We start from the raw sequence: 17,226 nt of genomic DNA, 5'->3' as shown, positions 1-17,226 counted from the left end.
ATTTGAAACTAGAAAAAATATTAGACACGTATTTTTTTAAATTTATTTATTGATTTTTTTTATAGCGTTACTGGTTCAAGAGAAATTCAGCGGGGCCTACTAAAAAGGACACCCTGTACACTGATTACACTTTTTTCAAGATAAATTTTTAAGCCTATTTTTCGTTTGACATCCATTTAGGAGTTTCCTTCCAACTAAAGCAATTTCTACAAAATACTGGTGAAAAAGAAGAAGAATCCGGGATTAGGGAGTAAAAAAATGTTGGTCCCGCGCAATTTGACTCCACGTTGAATAATTTAAACTCTCAACCGTGGAACAGAGATTCAGACGAGAGAAGAAAATTGCTAATCAATATTAAGCACGCAGGGAAAAAAACGGTTAACAAAGGAAAAGAATCCTAGCTGTATTTCGACAAGGACGCTCCCAGATTAAGTTCATCTTCGCGAAAGGACAATATTGACAGACTTAATTTACGCCCAATGATAATAATACAGTCTTTGTCAGAGGACTTGTAAAAATATATTACCATTTTCGTCGCTCGAGTTTGGTAAAATAAATGTGACAAAAAAAATTATTGTCACTGAAAAATGCGATTAGATGGTAATTCTTTGACAGATCGGCGTTAAAATAATACTGTTCTGACGGGTGTATTTTCAATTTTGTTTCTGTAAGTTTTATTAAGGACGATGGCTGATTTTATAAACCAAATGTTACTAACATTACGATAATGTTTTCGAGAATGATGTCTCATATTTATATTTTTTGTAAATACGATAACTTTATTATGATATTATGATTTATTTAAACTAATTAAGGTTTTTAGTTGAGATAAAAAAGTCAGTGTCACGAGCGGGATTCGAACCCAGGATCTTCGGCTAGATACGCCGCTGCTCTACCACTTGAGCTATGGTGACCTCGATCCACTCGGACACTAACTTCCCATCTCAACCCCACCTTTTGAATTTTTCCTTCTTTTTGCCATTTTTTTAAATCTCAACTAAAAACCTTCATTAATTAAAAGATTTTAATTGGTCAAGCGGATCACGAAAACTAGGGAATTATGATTTATTATAATTTATCATTTTAAAGAAAAGGTGCACTTTTCAAGGTATGGCTAAAATCTAGTAGTAGATCTAGTATGGGGCCCACTGGAGAAAAGATTTGGAATCGTCACTTGACTCCCCCTACAAAAAAAAATTAATTCCTATTACACAGGGGAGCTTAACGTCCAACTATCCATTGGGTGCTACAGATGAGGACTCAAACCACATTGCAATACATTTTTTCAAATTATTCTAAGTTAAATAAGGCGCTGGCGGGTTTCGAATCCAGAACGTCTATCGTGGCAAATATGAATCGGAAATAATCATTTAGTTGATTAGTAAAATTATTCAATCTTAAAAATATGTAAAATAGAGTTTGGCAAAGTTCAATTAAAAAAAAAAATCTAATAAAACCTTAGAAGACTGTTGAGAGAGGAAATATCTGAAAACGATGAGGCATGAATACTGTATGACGGGATCTTTCCGGGTCATTAGAGACTGGGCTTTAGACAAGACCGTTATGGGGAGATCAATCTTTCCGATTGCTATATACGAGTGCTGTATACGAAAATATTAACAAAAGATTGTGCTGGATAATGACATTTATAACTGATTTATTGGAGAGGGTTTATATTGTTTACTATTGACTTTCCTTATTTGTTTCTTGTTTGCCCTAACATTATCGTGCTGTTTTTTGTTTGTTTTTTTAATTTTTGTACAAATTCATATAGTCTACAATTTATAGGTATGTTGTTAATAAATGTGTCGATTTTGTTCACCCGCTTATTAATGTTCTTGAAAGGTTAGAATTTTATTAATTGAAAAGTTAAACTAGCATATAACGTGAGAAAAAAACTGTTTTTGAGGTTTGAACACTTTATTATTGAAAAAAATCTTCTTAACTATCAAGTGAAGTGTAAATAAAACTCAGTATTTGCATATCAAATGTTTTGTTTATAAATCTAGCCCTGAGTAAACAAAATCAAAATTAGCATTTCAATTTCTATTAACAATTTTGATTAGCAATTGGAAAACAAAGCAAAAAATCATCAGAGCTGAGATTAGATATGATAATTAGCGGAGTAGTGGTGAAGGGGTTCTTGAGGGAGTTACTTACCCCGCTTATGTTCCTGACACCGTGTCATCTTACTATAAAGTTGTCCGCTATGGCACATTTTTTATAATTACTCATTAAGTAATATAATTTTTTTAATTACAAGGGAAATTTAAAAATCTAATAAATAATAAAATCGTTTATGAGGATTAAATTTGTGTAACATCGTAAAGGATATATCAACTTTGTAATTTTTTTAAAAGGACGTGGCTTTTTATTTGTAATATATTTTGGATCTATTTTATTATAAAAGTTTTGTTCCCAAGGAGTGATTCACGTAAAAATGCTGGTGCATTTAGCATTTGAATTAGTTGGGAGACCTGGTGTTCAACTTTTTTTTTATGAATGTGATGCCCTGTTTTTTCACATATTTTGAAAGTTCTTTTTATCGAAAAAAATTATACCAGAAACTCAAAAATTCATGTTCTGGACATATTGAAGTTTTTCTTAAGATCTCGATAATTTCAATTTATCATATTTTCTGTTAAAAAAGGAGAAAATTGAAAATTTAGCTGACTAAAATATTAAAATTTAATCTGTGTTAATTGTTAATTTTTTTTTAAACCTAATTTTCAAAAACAACTGTTTTTTTGTTTTTTTTTGTTTTTTTACGAGGGTTCGCAACAGCGTTATATCAACCCTCGGGGAGCTGGTGTTTTTGAAAAAAAAAGCCCATTTGTAAGTATATCGGGTTCGAATTCAGGGCCGCTGGATAGCCCTGCATTCGAACCAGGGACCTTTACCTTACAGTGATGAGCGCTGTGTCAATCCTAAACCGATGGGGCCACCGACGGCCCAACTGTCTGTTAGACGATAAATGTTTACCTTCAGATCCAACTTTTGAGTTTCTAGTATCATTTTATTTAGAATGTAAAAGACTTTCAAAATGTTTGAAAAAATTTCATCCACCAAAATTCATCGCTTTCTTCTGAACATATTAAAGTTTTTCTTAAGAATTCTATCATTTCAATTTAACATGTTTCTGTTTTAAAAAAAAGGAAAAAATTCAAAATTTAATTGGGTAATTTATGAAAATAGAAGAATAACTGAGATGTTCTAATTGGGATAGGAAAAAAGAAAGATACAAGAAAGCTGGGATTTAGTATTCCCAAAGCACTTCAACTTTCTGGGTTATTGTACTTTTCCTAGTTTCATCGTTCAGTCACTTGATTCTCCTTTGAAGAAATATAATATCATTGATTGTTGCTACAACTAATTTTATTTATCGTACACTAGTTTGTCTCAATGGAGCAAGCGGTTATAATAAGCGATAATACGAGTTAATCTGTTACAGGCTCCAGGATGGACAAACATTGGTTTGTGGTTAGAGATACGTCGGTGAAGACGGAAAGGCTCCTAACTCTTGTGCCAAAAGGGCCGGGGTGCATTCTCAAATGCGACTCCTCGACCAGAGCGACGGTGCTGGACCTCTTTCTCAACCTACAACACCCTTACATTTACCCTGTTCTTGACCTGGAATTCCGAGGTTCACCGTCAACCCAAGAGACTTACATAGTGCTTGTCATACCATACAACGCCAAAGGAAGCCTTAAGGATCTCATTTACAAGGTGATTCTCGTTTCTTTCCTTTTTTCAATAAAATTCTTAGGTTTTAAATAAATTTCGAAAAACGTTCTATAAAAGCTTTGTTTTTAATTTTTATTACATAGATATTTCTTTCTTAACAATTATAATATTACTAAAAGAACGAATCCGACTAAACCGTTCAAAATAAAATAAAATATAGCGATTTGTAGGCAAATTAACGTTTTATCTTTCTTTATCTGTCTCCCTCTCTCACTCTCTCTCTCTCTCTCTCTCTCTCTCTCTCTCTCTCTCTCTCTCTCTCTCTCTCTACTCTGTCTACCTCCTTCTTTCTTTTATCTGTCTTTCCACAAATTCAACTTGATGAAATTGTGTCCAAACATATCTAAATTCCATATTATCTACATTGTAGATAAATTTCAGGGTATAGTACACTGCGCCCTTTAAGTAGAAATTGAAGTTGCTTTTTGCGCTCTAGCGCTATCGTAACATAATTATAAAAGAATCACCATAACCTTTTACGTGAACATGAATTGTTTTAAAGCTATATCAAAACAAAAACGTAAAAGATTATCACACTCCAAAAAAAAGTGTTGAGAAATATATCAATTCATGAATAAAATTAGTTTCACTAATTTCGTGGTCCGCTTGGCCAATTAATATATTACAATTAATTAAGGTTTTTAGTTGAGATAAAAATGTCAATGGCACGTGCGGGATTCGAACCCACGATCTTCGGCTAGATACGCCGCTGCTCTACCACTGGAGCTATCGTGACCTCGATCCACTCGGACACCAACTTCCCATCTCAACCTCACCTCTCGAATTTTCCCCCCTTTTTGCCATTGTTCAAGTGTCGTGTAATCTATTTGATTCTCATATTAAATATTAATTAATTGAAAAATGTTAATTGGTCAATCGGATCATGAACTGTAATGGATTTAATAATTAAACTGAAGTATATCTTCACAATATCAGCTCAATGGTAGAGAAGCGGCGTATTTAGCCGAAGGTCGTGCGTTCGAATCCCGCTCTTGACGCTGACTTTTTTATCTTAACCAATACTTTTCATAAATATTAATTAATTGAAAATTGTAAAAAATCTTAATTTTTTTCAGCCATAGTCAAGAAAGTTTAGATTTTAGATTAAAGATGAAAAAAAAAATGTTCAAGCGTTTTATTTTGTTTTTCCGAATCTAAATTATTTACGGGTGTCCATTTGTATCCAGGAGTTTTGGAGGGTGCAAAATCGAATACAAAGTTTGTTCCTTGCGCTAGACATTTTAACCCTTAACAACAGCAAAAAACATTTTAACTTATAGCTATACCTATAACTAATTAACTTATACCTACTTTGTTACATCACTCGCCCACATGTTTATATTATTGTAATATTTTGTGAGTCAACCATATCGCCCCTGATGATCTGTACCACCTGTCCAAGAAAAAAAGAAAAAGGGCTATTTGATTGCATTGCATATCATCGTTTACTTGGTCAAAAATAAAAGGTTTATTGTATTTACAATATTAGCCTTACTAAAATTAACATATAATTTCAACCTGATTTTTCTAAAAGTATAAATTTTAAAAAAATAAATAAATAAATAAAAAGTAAAATCATAATCCTCACATTTATTTCAATGAAACATTCAAAATAAATCAGCTTAGTGTAATCCGCTTAGTCAATTATTTTAGCTAGTACATATAAAAGGAGAAAATAATACATTTGGTGGGACATCCCGTATATTTTTGTGTTTTTGGATCCACGGAGTCGATCCACGTATCCACGTTTGTAAAGTTTTATGCAAGGCGAGTACGATGAAGGGTTTGATCTGATGGTGATGTCCGTTTTAAATTCAGTAATTGTTGCACTGAGCCGAGTAGGTTCAGGTTTGAAAACGCACTTCTCGAAAATTTTTATCGCCCCTAGTCAAAAAATAATGACACATACACTGATATTTCGCGTGATAAAAGTAATAACATGGCATATTCCAAAACCATTTTGAATTTAAAACGATTGTTAAGAAAACTCTTCTGTTTCTTTAATGGATCCCAATCCGTCATTTTTTTTGTTCATTTGTCTTTCTATAAACGAATAACGGAATTTCATAAATTTCATTCTTGTCACATCGTTCTTGACAGTATTCCTTGGATCACATTGCTTCTTATTTAATCTACCTTTTTAATAATCAGAATATTGCGTTCTTTTGAATTCCTCCAAAGTGTGTGAGATCTCTCAACAATCCTTGTCGTACATTACCAAGTTAGGGTAATGGCGGTTTAATATACAGGGCTGTATATTAAACCTGGTATCAGGCAAGTATCTAATATTCTACCCACTTGGTTTTTTCTTTTTTTCGTAACCAAGATATCCAAAGATTCGATAGGATATCATCAGCGAACCATCAAGTTCGTCAATATGATTCCTCGTCCTGACAAATATTCCTCCTTCTGCCGTATTTTCCCCCTTTAGCGAACGGAAAATCTGTTTTAATACGCAAATGAAAAATGCCGGAGAAAAAGGCATACGCTTGCAAATAAATTGTTCTCTAGTAAAATATTTTTAGCAATCGATCGTAGACTTTTGTTAGTTGAATTATCCAACGATGAGCCACAATAGTTACTCTTCCTAATGTCACTCAGCTTTCCTTAACCCTAGGCAAGATTTTATGTTGGCTATAAGAGTCCGACATGTAAAAACAAATTTTTCAGAAGTAAAATAAGTCGAGGATCTTCAAAATGTACCAAGACAAATAAAAATCAGCAAAAAACAAGTTCGCCGAGATCTCATTGAAAATTTGAAAAATTTCTTTTTCATCCATTCTTTTATTGCATTGCAATTATCCCAATGTCTTGAGACTGAGAATAAATAGTTTATCACGATCGATCCAACTAAGTCCTTTGTCTTGTCGACTGCGTACGAGTGATCTCGTCGATTGCATGATTAATCAGTACAATTCAACACATTCTCCTCGGTCCAATCCAAGAAAACACAGTTTGAACAGTTGTTGAAAATCTGGGCTGTTCGCTTAGGAATCTGAATTCAACTGGTTGAATAATTTAAAAATAATTAGACAAAACACGTTTAAAAAAACAAACACTTAAAAATCCTCAGGTAATATTTTTATTGATCGATTTATTTATTACACTGGTTTAAAAATATTTGTTCAACCATTAATTTTGCTTTGATCTGTGTAGAGATTAGTGACCGTTAATCGATAGTTATTCAGATATCTGAATAACTTTGCTTTGATCATTCTTCAATTCATATTCAGGGGGTGCATTTTTTGACGCACCACAGAAAAACCAAACTCCTGCTTAAAAGGTCTCCGATGCAAATTCATATTTAGTTTTAATCTTTAAAAAATAAATTAATTATTTTTACTAACTCATAATACTTTTAATAGAATAATAAATTTAAACACAAAAAGGGTGAGCTGAGAGATTTGATGTTACTGCAGAAGAAACATTTCCTGCCTGATACTTACATAATTTCTTTTCGTTTTGTTTAAATAAAAATTAAACTCTATTTTGTGGAAGGCGACATTGGAATTTGATATTTCGTTTACAGGTTAGATTAAATGTGGCCCTTCAAAACCATTAGACCATTTAATTAAGCCGGAGGATGCATTAGACGACAATGAATCGCGTAGTTGTTACCTGAAATTGAATAATGGGTCGGAAATGATAGAGGAGAAACCGAAAGCTATCTGGGAAGACAAATTCGGATCGGGTTCCAACTTCCGTCTTCCTTCTCTATTCACAAGCCGTGGCGTTTCCACCTTCTCCTATTACGGAAGTAGATGAGAATGCCAGAAAATGCTTCAACTACGAGTTTATCCAAATATAATAATTGATTCAGTTTTGATTCGTGTGAAAATGTTAATCTTCATACAATATTAAAATTTCGATAATATAAGGTAAGGTAAAAAAAGGATACTAGGAAGCGGGGTTTGCGCTCCCCAGGCACTGCAGCCTTCTGGCTTATTGTACCTTCCTAGTTCCTTAGCTCAGTGCAATAGACTCAATCGTTCTTCTTAGAAGTATCAGGTCATTGACTGTCGCTGCTGCAATTTGATTCCCTAAGTTTTTTCCGTACGTTAGGTTCAATCTCCATTGAGCTGTTGCTTCGTATTCGAAGATGATATGAGTGGCTGTTTCCTCCTCCTCATAATCTGCAAATGGGATCATCGCTGTATATACCCATGTTGTGTAGATGTTTTCTCAGATGCCGATGATCGGCAGTCCTACCACTCCTCTGAGTTTGGCCCTCTCCAATTGCAGCAATGCTTTTGCCAGTCTCGGTGAGGATTGTTTCATCATAAGTTTACTAATTCTAGCACCGCTAGAGTTTATCCACTCCTCCTTTCGTTTTGTTTCGATCCATTCTGCGTTGGAGGGTTCTATATTTGTTTTTATCCCAAGTATAGGTTCCGGGCCTATGTATGGTCTTGCAGACTGCTTTGTCGTTACTCAAAATTCCCCTGTGCCCTGGCACCCAAGATATCATCAGGTTGTTGTTTCCTCAGGTTTTGGAGATTTTTGATACATTCACTGACTAATTTTGATGTAATTCTTTTACATGCTAATGCTTTAATGGCTGCTTGGCTATCAGATCTTATGAGAATTTTTTTGCCAGTGTATCCTCTTTTAAGATTTTCCAGGTCACTAGCATTGATGGCATGTATTTCTGCTTGAAAGGCCGAAGTGTACTTCCCTAATGAGTTTGATTGCTCATGTTTTGGGCTTGTGCAGAAAACGCCTGATCCGGTTCCTTCGTTTGTTTTGGAGCCATCTGTTTACCATATCATTGTATCTTATGCTCTCCTGGGTTCTTCCTCTCCTTTATAGTCCGTAGAGGCTGTAGGAAGTTGTGAAGAATGTTTCCGGGATCATATAATCAGTCCTCATTTCTAATAATGGTGTCTGATTTTGTTGATTATGGTTGTATGCCCGAATTGTTTAGTTCCTTTCCAATTTAATTGTTTCTGGAGCCTAAGTGACCTTTTCCTAGCCTGTCCTTGTATGAATATTGAATATAGATAATATAAATCACCATCCCATCAGTTTGGGTTCCGCTCACTTCACTCCACTGTGCAACAAGTGCACCGAGCGGTAGACACTATGGCACTTCCTAGACGTAGCCCAGGCTTTCGACCTGGAACGTCACCTGGGTTTGCTGTGAAAACTCGAAAAATTTCTTCCCAGTACGTTTTACCTTATCCTCCGATCCTACCTGACAGACCGATATTGCCGCGGCTGTCAGGGAACATCCCTTTCTTTTTATATTTCAGTAAAATCTGGGGTCCCTCGAGGAAGTATCCTTGGCCAAATCCTCTTTACAATATACACTCTTAACATTCCTACTTCCCCAAACAAATTTGCCGACGACACATCTATTCTCTCTTGTCACTCCAACCCATCCGTTGTATGCTCTATCTGCAAAATCACCTCACACTATTTGAACTGGTACCGCAAATGGAGAATCAAAGTGAAAGAAGGCAAAAGCTATGAAGTTACTTTCGGACTAAGAAATCACTTTGTCCTCCTTTACGACTGAATGGCATACTGGTACCGACTGCTGAGATAGTACGATACCTGGGGCTGTACATTGATAAAAGAGTGACGTCGAATCCACAGACTCGCCTGAAACGACAAGGCATGAACCGCCGTTACAAGCTCTTACTCTGACTACTCGACCATAGATCTCAACTAACCCTTAATAACAAACTGACCATTTCCTCTTCGATTTTTTGCTTTTAACATGTAAATAAACAGAAGAGTAGCACAAGAGATCGTCATCCATTTTCAGAAGATAAATCACTGATTGACGTTCCGAGCGACTGGCTGTGGAGCGGTCGTGAATGCCCCTTCAAATTTCAGTCACTCCAAATGGAGCTGTACGGCTTGGCGCGGTTCCATTTGGAGTGATCGTGAATGGCCACCTTAAGAAAAATCCTCCATTCTTCATATCCAATAAAACCATACACACTGACCTTGATATTCCATTCGTCCAGGATCATGTAAGAACACGTTATCGGAAAGTGCACAATACCTTTTCTATACACCCAAACCTTCTCGTCCAGCAACTTTCCACACTAACCCTACGAAAATCCTCCACGACTGGTGAGAGGCAACGGCCTAGGGATTTGCTTCATTGATGTGTATGAGTGTGCAGTGTGAGGATGTGGCACTAGTGGGTGGCTTCTCCCATCATGTTTAGTTATCATGTTAGATAATGAATTATCGAATTTACTTATTGTAACGAAAGTTCTAGGTGTAAATAACAATAAATAAATTAGGATATCAAAAAATACAAATTTACTCCATTGATAATGAATTTACAAGCAATTAATTTTAGGATAGGAAACACTTCTTCTATAATATTCTACTTATTATTTTTCAGAGCGTCTGGCAAGAAGACTGGGGAGACAAGTACGGTGAAAAATCCGAAGGCCTCCCTATCTCTCAAGTACAGAGGCTCGGTAGGCAGATACTCGAAGCGCTGTTATTTCTGAAGGAAAGAGGCTTTCCTCCGTGCTCCCATCTTCATTCTGGCAACATAATTATACAAAACGGAGTGGCAAGGTAAATTGGTGACGACGACTGTTGAAATTTTAAATATCGTCGTTAGGTGAGGTTTCGTGTTTGCATTTCAAAAGGGGTCTTCTCTGAGTAGATCCTTGGAGAAAACAAAAGCATTTGTTCAAGTCTCTCTATTATAGAATTCATGACCATATTTATTAACTCGGCTCGTATTTTCTCTGTTTTCTTCCAACGATGCGTTCAACTTACTAAAATATGAAACCATCATTGAACAAGTGTTTCTTTTAATTTGTAAAATAGTTATTAATTAAAAAAAACTATATTATATTACCTTGGTGATATTGTTGTTGTTGTTCTATTCTATAGGTTGTTATTAAAATTTATTTTTTGTTATGATCCGCTCTATTCCACAGACGGAGGCAGTAGCCTTGAATGTTACATGAAACTTTTTTTTAAATATTTGAGGAGTTTTTGTACTTTTAAGTCATAACAGCTGAAGAGAAAGAGCGAGCAGCATCCTGAAATCGATGATTTTTTTTTTTTAAATAAAGACTACTTTTTTATGAAAGTGTGTATTTGGTTGCCTAAGTCAGTGGAATAGAGCGGATCATAATAAATCCATTACAGTTCGTGGTCCGATTGACCAATTAACATTTTTCAATTAATTATTATTTATGAAAGGTATTGGTTGAGATAAAAAGATAGCTCAAGTGGTAGAGTAGCGGCGTATTTAGCCGAAGGTCGTGGGTTCGAATCCCGCTCATGACGCTGACTTTTTTATGTCAACCAATACCTTTCATAAATATTAATTAATTAAAAAATCTTAATTGGTCAATCTGACCACGAACTGTAATGGATTTAATAATTAAACTGAAGTATATCTTCACTAAAGCTCTCCGTTGCCATATCATTTATCGCCGAGAATCAAATAGATTACACGATATTTGAAGAATGGCAAAAAGGAGGGAAAATTCAAAAGGTGGGGTTGAGATGGGAAGTTACTGTCCGAGCGGATCGAGGTCACGATAGCTCAAGTGGTAGAGCAGCTGCGTATTTAACCGAAGGTAGTGGGTTCGAATCCAGCTCGTGCCGCTGACTTTTCTATCTCAACCACACTTTTCATAAATATTAATTAATTGAAAAATTATTAATATTAATATGTATTTTGTAATAACCAACCTGGAAGTACTCATATAACCAGAATATATTTTTGCTTTAACAAAATTTTAATAACCACAAAACCAAATATTTTATTTTTTTTTATGTAAAAATCCTAAAAATTATTTATGAACGATGACTTTATCACATCAATTTTTTAAGACAGATGCAAGAAACATTATGAAATCATGTTACAATAAAAATAACAATTTAATATCATTTTTTTAAAGATAATTAAAAGGCGCTAACACAAAGATTTTTGTTTTAAAAAATTGAGACAACATAGCACAAGTAACAAGAGCTACGGATGTTGGATCACGTATTTTAATGAAACTCTTTTGACGATCATAAAATATTAAACAGAGTTCGTGAGATATGGTCTGGTTTGACGAAAGTTTTAGAAAACATTTTCTTTATCGTGCCCACGTTTCGATCTTTATTGAGATCATCTTCAGGGCCTGGGATTTTTAAACGTTGTTTATATTACACAAATACGAGTAGGATCTGAAAAAATGAATTTATACAATGCTAGAAAGATTCAATCAAAATATTTATTATTAACTATCACTAAACACCACACATTAGACAGAGATCTGAGCATTCTTCCCAATGGACTTAAGAAGCCGCAAAAAATAACTAATTTAAGTGTATGTTTTAAAATATGATTTTCTGTCTTCGTTTTGCATGTATTTCAAGGTTATTATAAATCAGTAGATTTGTATTTTCACATAGAATGATAAAATAATATGTTGGGCTGTATTAAATGGGATTAGTTATTAAAAAGTTGTAAAAACCAAATGACGCAGTAAAGTAGGCCAAAAAATTGTTTTCTGACAAAACCAATTCAGATTCGTGTAAATCCATTGTATAATAATTTTGACTGTAATAAAAAATAGTTATTTTTGGTATCGATTAGCCAGAGGCAATTTTTTTAAGCTACGATATCAATTGTACTATTTAAAAATTCATAACTCCTCTGTACTTTATCTAGATCCAATGTTATTACTAGTACTGGAGAGCAGAATATTTATTCTTTCAGGTTATTGCAACAATATTTAAAATTTTGGCCAATATAAGTGAAAAATAAGGATGAAAACAATAAAAACAACTGAAACGTTTTATTGTTTTATCTCCAGTTGTAAATTATTTACGCGGGGCCAGACCAATACCAGCACTTATTGTTTATAAGCTTGTAAAGCCCTGTAAAGTTTCCCCTAGAAAAGTAATGTCGTTTCAGAATTATCGGCTACTTAGCATCACCGATTTTTATTAAACTTTTATTGGGGCTGATTTGGACAATAATTTTTTGAACGAGTTCAGTAGTGTTCCTTAAATATTGTTGATAATAGGCTGGAAAAATGGATTAATAATTTTAAGTGTCCCTCTTCGAAAACAATGACTTCTAAGTAAGTTCTGGCCCATTTGTTACTTCTAATTAAAATCTTCCACCAATATAAAATCATAACTACTTAGATAACATTATCATAACATAAATAACTTGATCCAAACTTATATTTAAACGTGAACACATAAAATTTTCGGGAAAATTTCATCTTTAGGCTAAATTTGCAGTCATATCTATTTCATTTTAAAGGGTTTTAGGGCTGGATATAGAAAACAATTCTTATAATCATTTTGGGTGTATAAAAAACAGCCAACTGTGCATGGGCCCAGAGTTCGTGCAAGTTTTCTAATTCGAGATCGTTAACAGTGAATTCGAATTCGAACAAAATCATGTTAAGATGTCTTTTTTAACAAGCCTCGACATTTAATGACTCAGCCTTTAATGGAACATAAGGGAATCTTTCGCCAAATTCGCCATTTTTATTGATAACCTCGTGGATACTGCATCAAAGAACATCGTTTGCACTCTCTGGGTGAATTTTACGATTTTAAAGTCTAAAACCGTTCATGATTCAATGAAAACATACGAGTGCGAAGCAAGGGAGGAAAAAAATACCAAAGAACATATTTCTTCATAGCAAGGCATTTGAATAAATTAAAACCCACAAGACGGATCGGTCGTGCATGTTTAGCGTAGCAGAGCGCCGTTTATTCAGTAGGTGAAATAGACATTTTGAAGGACAAAATACAATGATTGTCTGCGTTTTTGGTTTTTGTTTTTTTGTTTTTGTTGGATTCATATTGTTTCCAGTTTTTCCATTAAGCTTTTTCAACGTTTTGTTTATTTACAGTAGCCATATTTCAGTATGCCTACGTAGACGACTCTTGTTTGTTTTACTTGTCTATTGAAGTTCGTCAAAATTGTACTGAGGATGATGTTAAAAATTCCTCCAAATATATACCTAACTAAACTTTTTATTATCCAAAATATTTATTCACCCCACTCCAGGTTTATTTCAATAGCTTCCAACTGATCAATACAAGTAGCTTTTTGAAAAATCAATTATGTATAAAATACACTCAAAGACAAAAAACCGGACACTCAATTTTTGCTGTTTATTCCAAACTACATGTATTTTTATCACTATATTAATTAAAGCATATGTATTTTAATGTCAACCAAATTAATTGAGACCAGAAATTCAAGAGTTTTAATAACAATTATTTAATTATGATAATTTAAAAGAAAATTCACCAAAACACTGGAAAATCATTTAGTGATAGATTAAAATTTAACTAATAATTTATTACCTAGTTTTACTCTTAATACTGCTTATTAAGATCTTAAGTATCCTAAACATTGATTAAATAAGTAACCGAATTACGTCTTGTGAAATAGAAGCCCATTCTTCAACAAAAACAGTTTGAAGCTATTGCTGGAGGCGGCAAACGATGTCTATCATGTCTCTTTTATCATGTCCAATAAGTGTTCTATAGGATTCATGCCAGGAGAACTTTCTAGTCAATTTATTGTGGTAATCCCTACATTCTTCAAATAACGGGTGGACCACTCAAGATCATGCTTTTTTGTGCATTAATACGAATTTGTCCCTAATAAATGGAGTGAATGGGACCACAGCTTCCAAACAACTTCCTCAATGTATCTTAGTGCAATGATCCATTTTGTTTGATAATCAGTTCAGTACAGGCATGGACGTTGATTCCACCCCATACCATAACTGACTGTCATTGAAAAAGCTGAGACTCATGGCACATGGACTGATTTGCGAATATTCGCCATGCCTCTCCAGTAGTAAAGAACCTGATTTGGGTCATTAAGAGACTAGGCTATTCCCACAAAGTCTTCTGATGACTGTTTTAGAGTTAGAGCTCAACCTTACATTACAGATCATTTGGAGTAGACTTCCTACCAAGGAAGCCGATAAATGATGGTTCTGTAGTAGCCGTCCACTACCTTCTCTTCAATCTCTTCAATTGAGACTTCTGATGGCCCTAAACCATCGTCGATGGTAGAGCATGGCACAACCCAGGACTCGGACTTTTTATCAGGCGCTACATGACCAAAGAATCTGGGCGAGATACTCTTGATTTAAAATCATAGTTTTAAGAAAAATTTTTAAATACATTTTTAACTCAAATTCATCGTTTTATCCAAAGAAACAAATAAAAAATAACTCACTTAACAAGTTGGCTCTTTAAAGGATGAAATTAAACTGATTTTATCTGTTTTTAACCTAAAAGGGTGTAAAAGGAGTAGTAACACAATAAAGGTTAAAAAAACTAGTTACTACTGATGCTAATGATGTGTTTTCGTTTTAAGTCAACTATTAATTTTTTTACCTAGTTATTTTCGCAAATAAACAAATAATTAGATTTGTCCTTTTTTCCTTCTTTGGGTGTATAATAATTTATAGTCCATCACACATGTAGTAACCATTTTTTTTTTAAATATCATTCATAACAGACACTATTTTTCCTTGCAAATAATTTTGTTTTTCTCAGTCATTATATATAAACTTTCATCATCAGGTGTTATTGGCAATTTTCATCAAAAGTGTAAATCAGTGGGAAGTCAGAGGCTGGTCTTTTAGTCTGATAAACAACTATCATATTGATTGAACTGATTGGCAACTATCATATAATGAACAATTCTACCTTGAGTCAGTCTCATTTTCAAAATTGACCAGTGAATAATTCCAACCCATTAATGATTGCAACTGGACTGGTTTGTTAGCTTTCGCTCCTTCATAGACTTCAAGTTTAATATATTATTTATCCATACAATGATAAACCTTGTACCATAATTTTTCATTCTATAATAATAAAACTAAGCTATCACTACGTATTAAACAAAGTATTATTTGTTAGTTGTTCTTATAATTTGTGTTCGGTTTCTTAGTTTGTTGTAAAATTATTTTATTATAGAAAAAAAATCCTATTAGTATTTGGTTTTGATTTTATTTCAGACTGAGCGGTTTGGAAAATGTTTTGTTTGGCTTCACTTCTAGGATTTATCCAATAATTTCTAAAAGGTTCAGGCATGACCCGACCGTGATAGATGTCATCTGCTTCGGTATTAACCCATTTTTAACTTTAAAAAAATCAATAGTTTCTATATAGCAGTATATGAATCATTGAATTTTTTTCAGGGCATGTTTTGTTTGAGATGTGCGCTGGGTATGAATTGACTGTCGCTGTCCCGACTGCGGCGAATCTCTTGGATATTTCTACTTACCCACAGGTGGTTGACGTGTTAGAATTCATCTTCAACAATCCTAAAGAAAGGTTTCCGTCCATCGAGGAGCTTCTACTGTCCGATTTTTTCAGGAATATCGATCTCAGGGAAATGAGAGCCACTTCATTGCCGGTCAGACAAAATTGTCCATCCTCAACAAGATACTTCTTGTATGAGTACTACATGTATTCCTCTGTTCCAGCAGGTGTACCACGCACGCCTAACACCATCAACCCTCGCCCTTCTTAATGATGTGAAGAAACACCAAAAAACTAAAAGGTACTTTTGTAAAAGTAAGAATTTCAATTTTGATACAACAAACGGTGGTCTTTTTTATACTTCGAATAGACTGTCCACAATTATAAGACCTGTAAACATTAACCGATAATAATTTACAGTTTTTACCCACAAAAAAATTTCATGAGAGTAATTTTGTCTTAATTCGCACCTTTATTCAAGTTCTATTGACAAACAGATGATGAAGACAGATTATTTTTACATGATATATAGTTAAGTTAGGTATAATGATAATATTTAAAAAATAATAATAACACTTTATTTTTTAATTAATTGTAGTTTTCATGATTAATTGACCATCTGGTTTTAATGTATTTGTAAAGGCAAAACAACATGAATACAACCAAACACTTGTAGTATTGATGATAATCCCAACAGTATGTAACATAAAATGGATTTATAAAGTTATAAAAATCAATGGATTTACATAAATTACTGGTAATTAAATTCCACTACCAAAGAGTACCATTATTTCCATGCCACTTTGTCTATTCTTACTGTATAATTATTGATTGAATTTATTAAAATTTAATTTGTCATTGTTGGAGTATGTTACATGGAGCTATTTTCAAAGGGATGCTTGGCCAAAAAATACATCTCTTGATGTTATGAGCTTATGAATGTTGTACTGTGGAATGTTTTCATACTCCTCCAAAAGAGCCATTCTTAATTCCTGCAAATTCTCTGGCATTATTGGGTGACATTTTGAGACTTTGACAGCTCATCCCAAAGGTGTTTGTTTGATAGGGGTTAAGTCGAGACGATATGCTGGCTACTCCACATTGAATTGAAGCCATTCTAGTAGCCACCAACAATCTTAGCAGTGTGTGGCCTTGAACTGTCATGCATAAAAATAAAACCATCTCCAATTAGTGGCATACAAGGCACAAGTTCTTCTATTAGAGAACCCACAATGAAGAAAA

The 17,226-nt window shown here is 33.9% G+C and overlaps 1 protein-coding gene across 6 annotated transcripts in view; it reads left to right on the top strand.

The window, feature by feature from the left end:
- Window positions 1-17,226, top strand: part of LOC106660890 (slowpoke-binding protein) — a 111,891-nt gene that overhangs the window by 88,700 nt on the left and 5,965 nt on the right. For all 6 annotated transcript variants that reach the window (XM_014383920.2, XM_024230601.1, XM_014383919.2 and 3 more), the window contains 5 exons: window positions 3,452-3,726; window positions 10,109-10,290; window positions 15,738-15,844; window positions 15,921-16,138; window positions 16,212-16,285. In XM_014383920.2, the coding sequence (XP_014239406.1) occupies window positions 3,452-3,726; window positions 10,109-10,290; window positions 15,738-15,844; window positions 15,921-16,138; window positions 16,212-16,285 (856 nt within the window). The remainder of the gene's footprint in view (window positions 1-3,451; window positions 3,727-10,108; window positions 10,291-15,737; window positions 15,845-15,920; window positions 16,139-16,211; window positions 16,286-17,226) is intronic.

Source organism: Cimex lectularius, unplaced genomic scaffold (assembly GCF_000648675.2).
Source record: "Cimex lectularius strain Harlan isolate CLEC.00 unplaced genomic scaffold, Clec_2.1 scaffold61, whole genome shotgun sequence".
In the NCBI taxonomy this organism is placed as follows: Eukaryota; Metazoa; Arthropoda; class Insecta; order Hemiptera; family Cimicidae; genus Cimex; species Cimex lectularius.
Note: the sequence above shows the minus strand (reverse complement) of the source record. Positions and strands in the feature narration are given on the sequence as shown.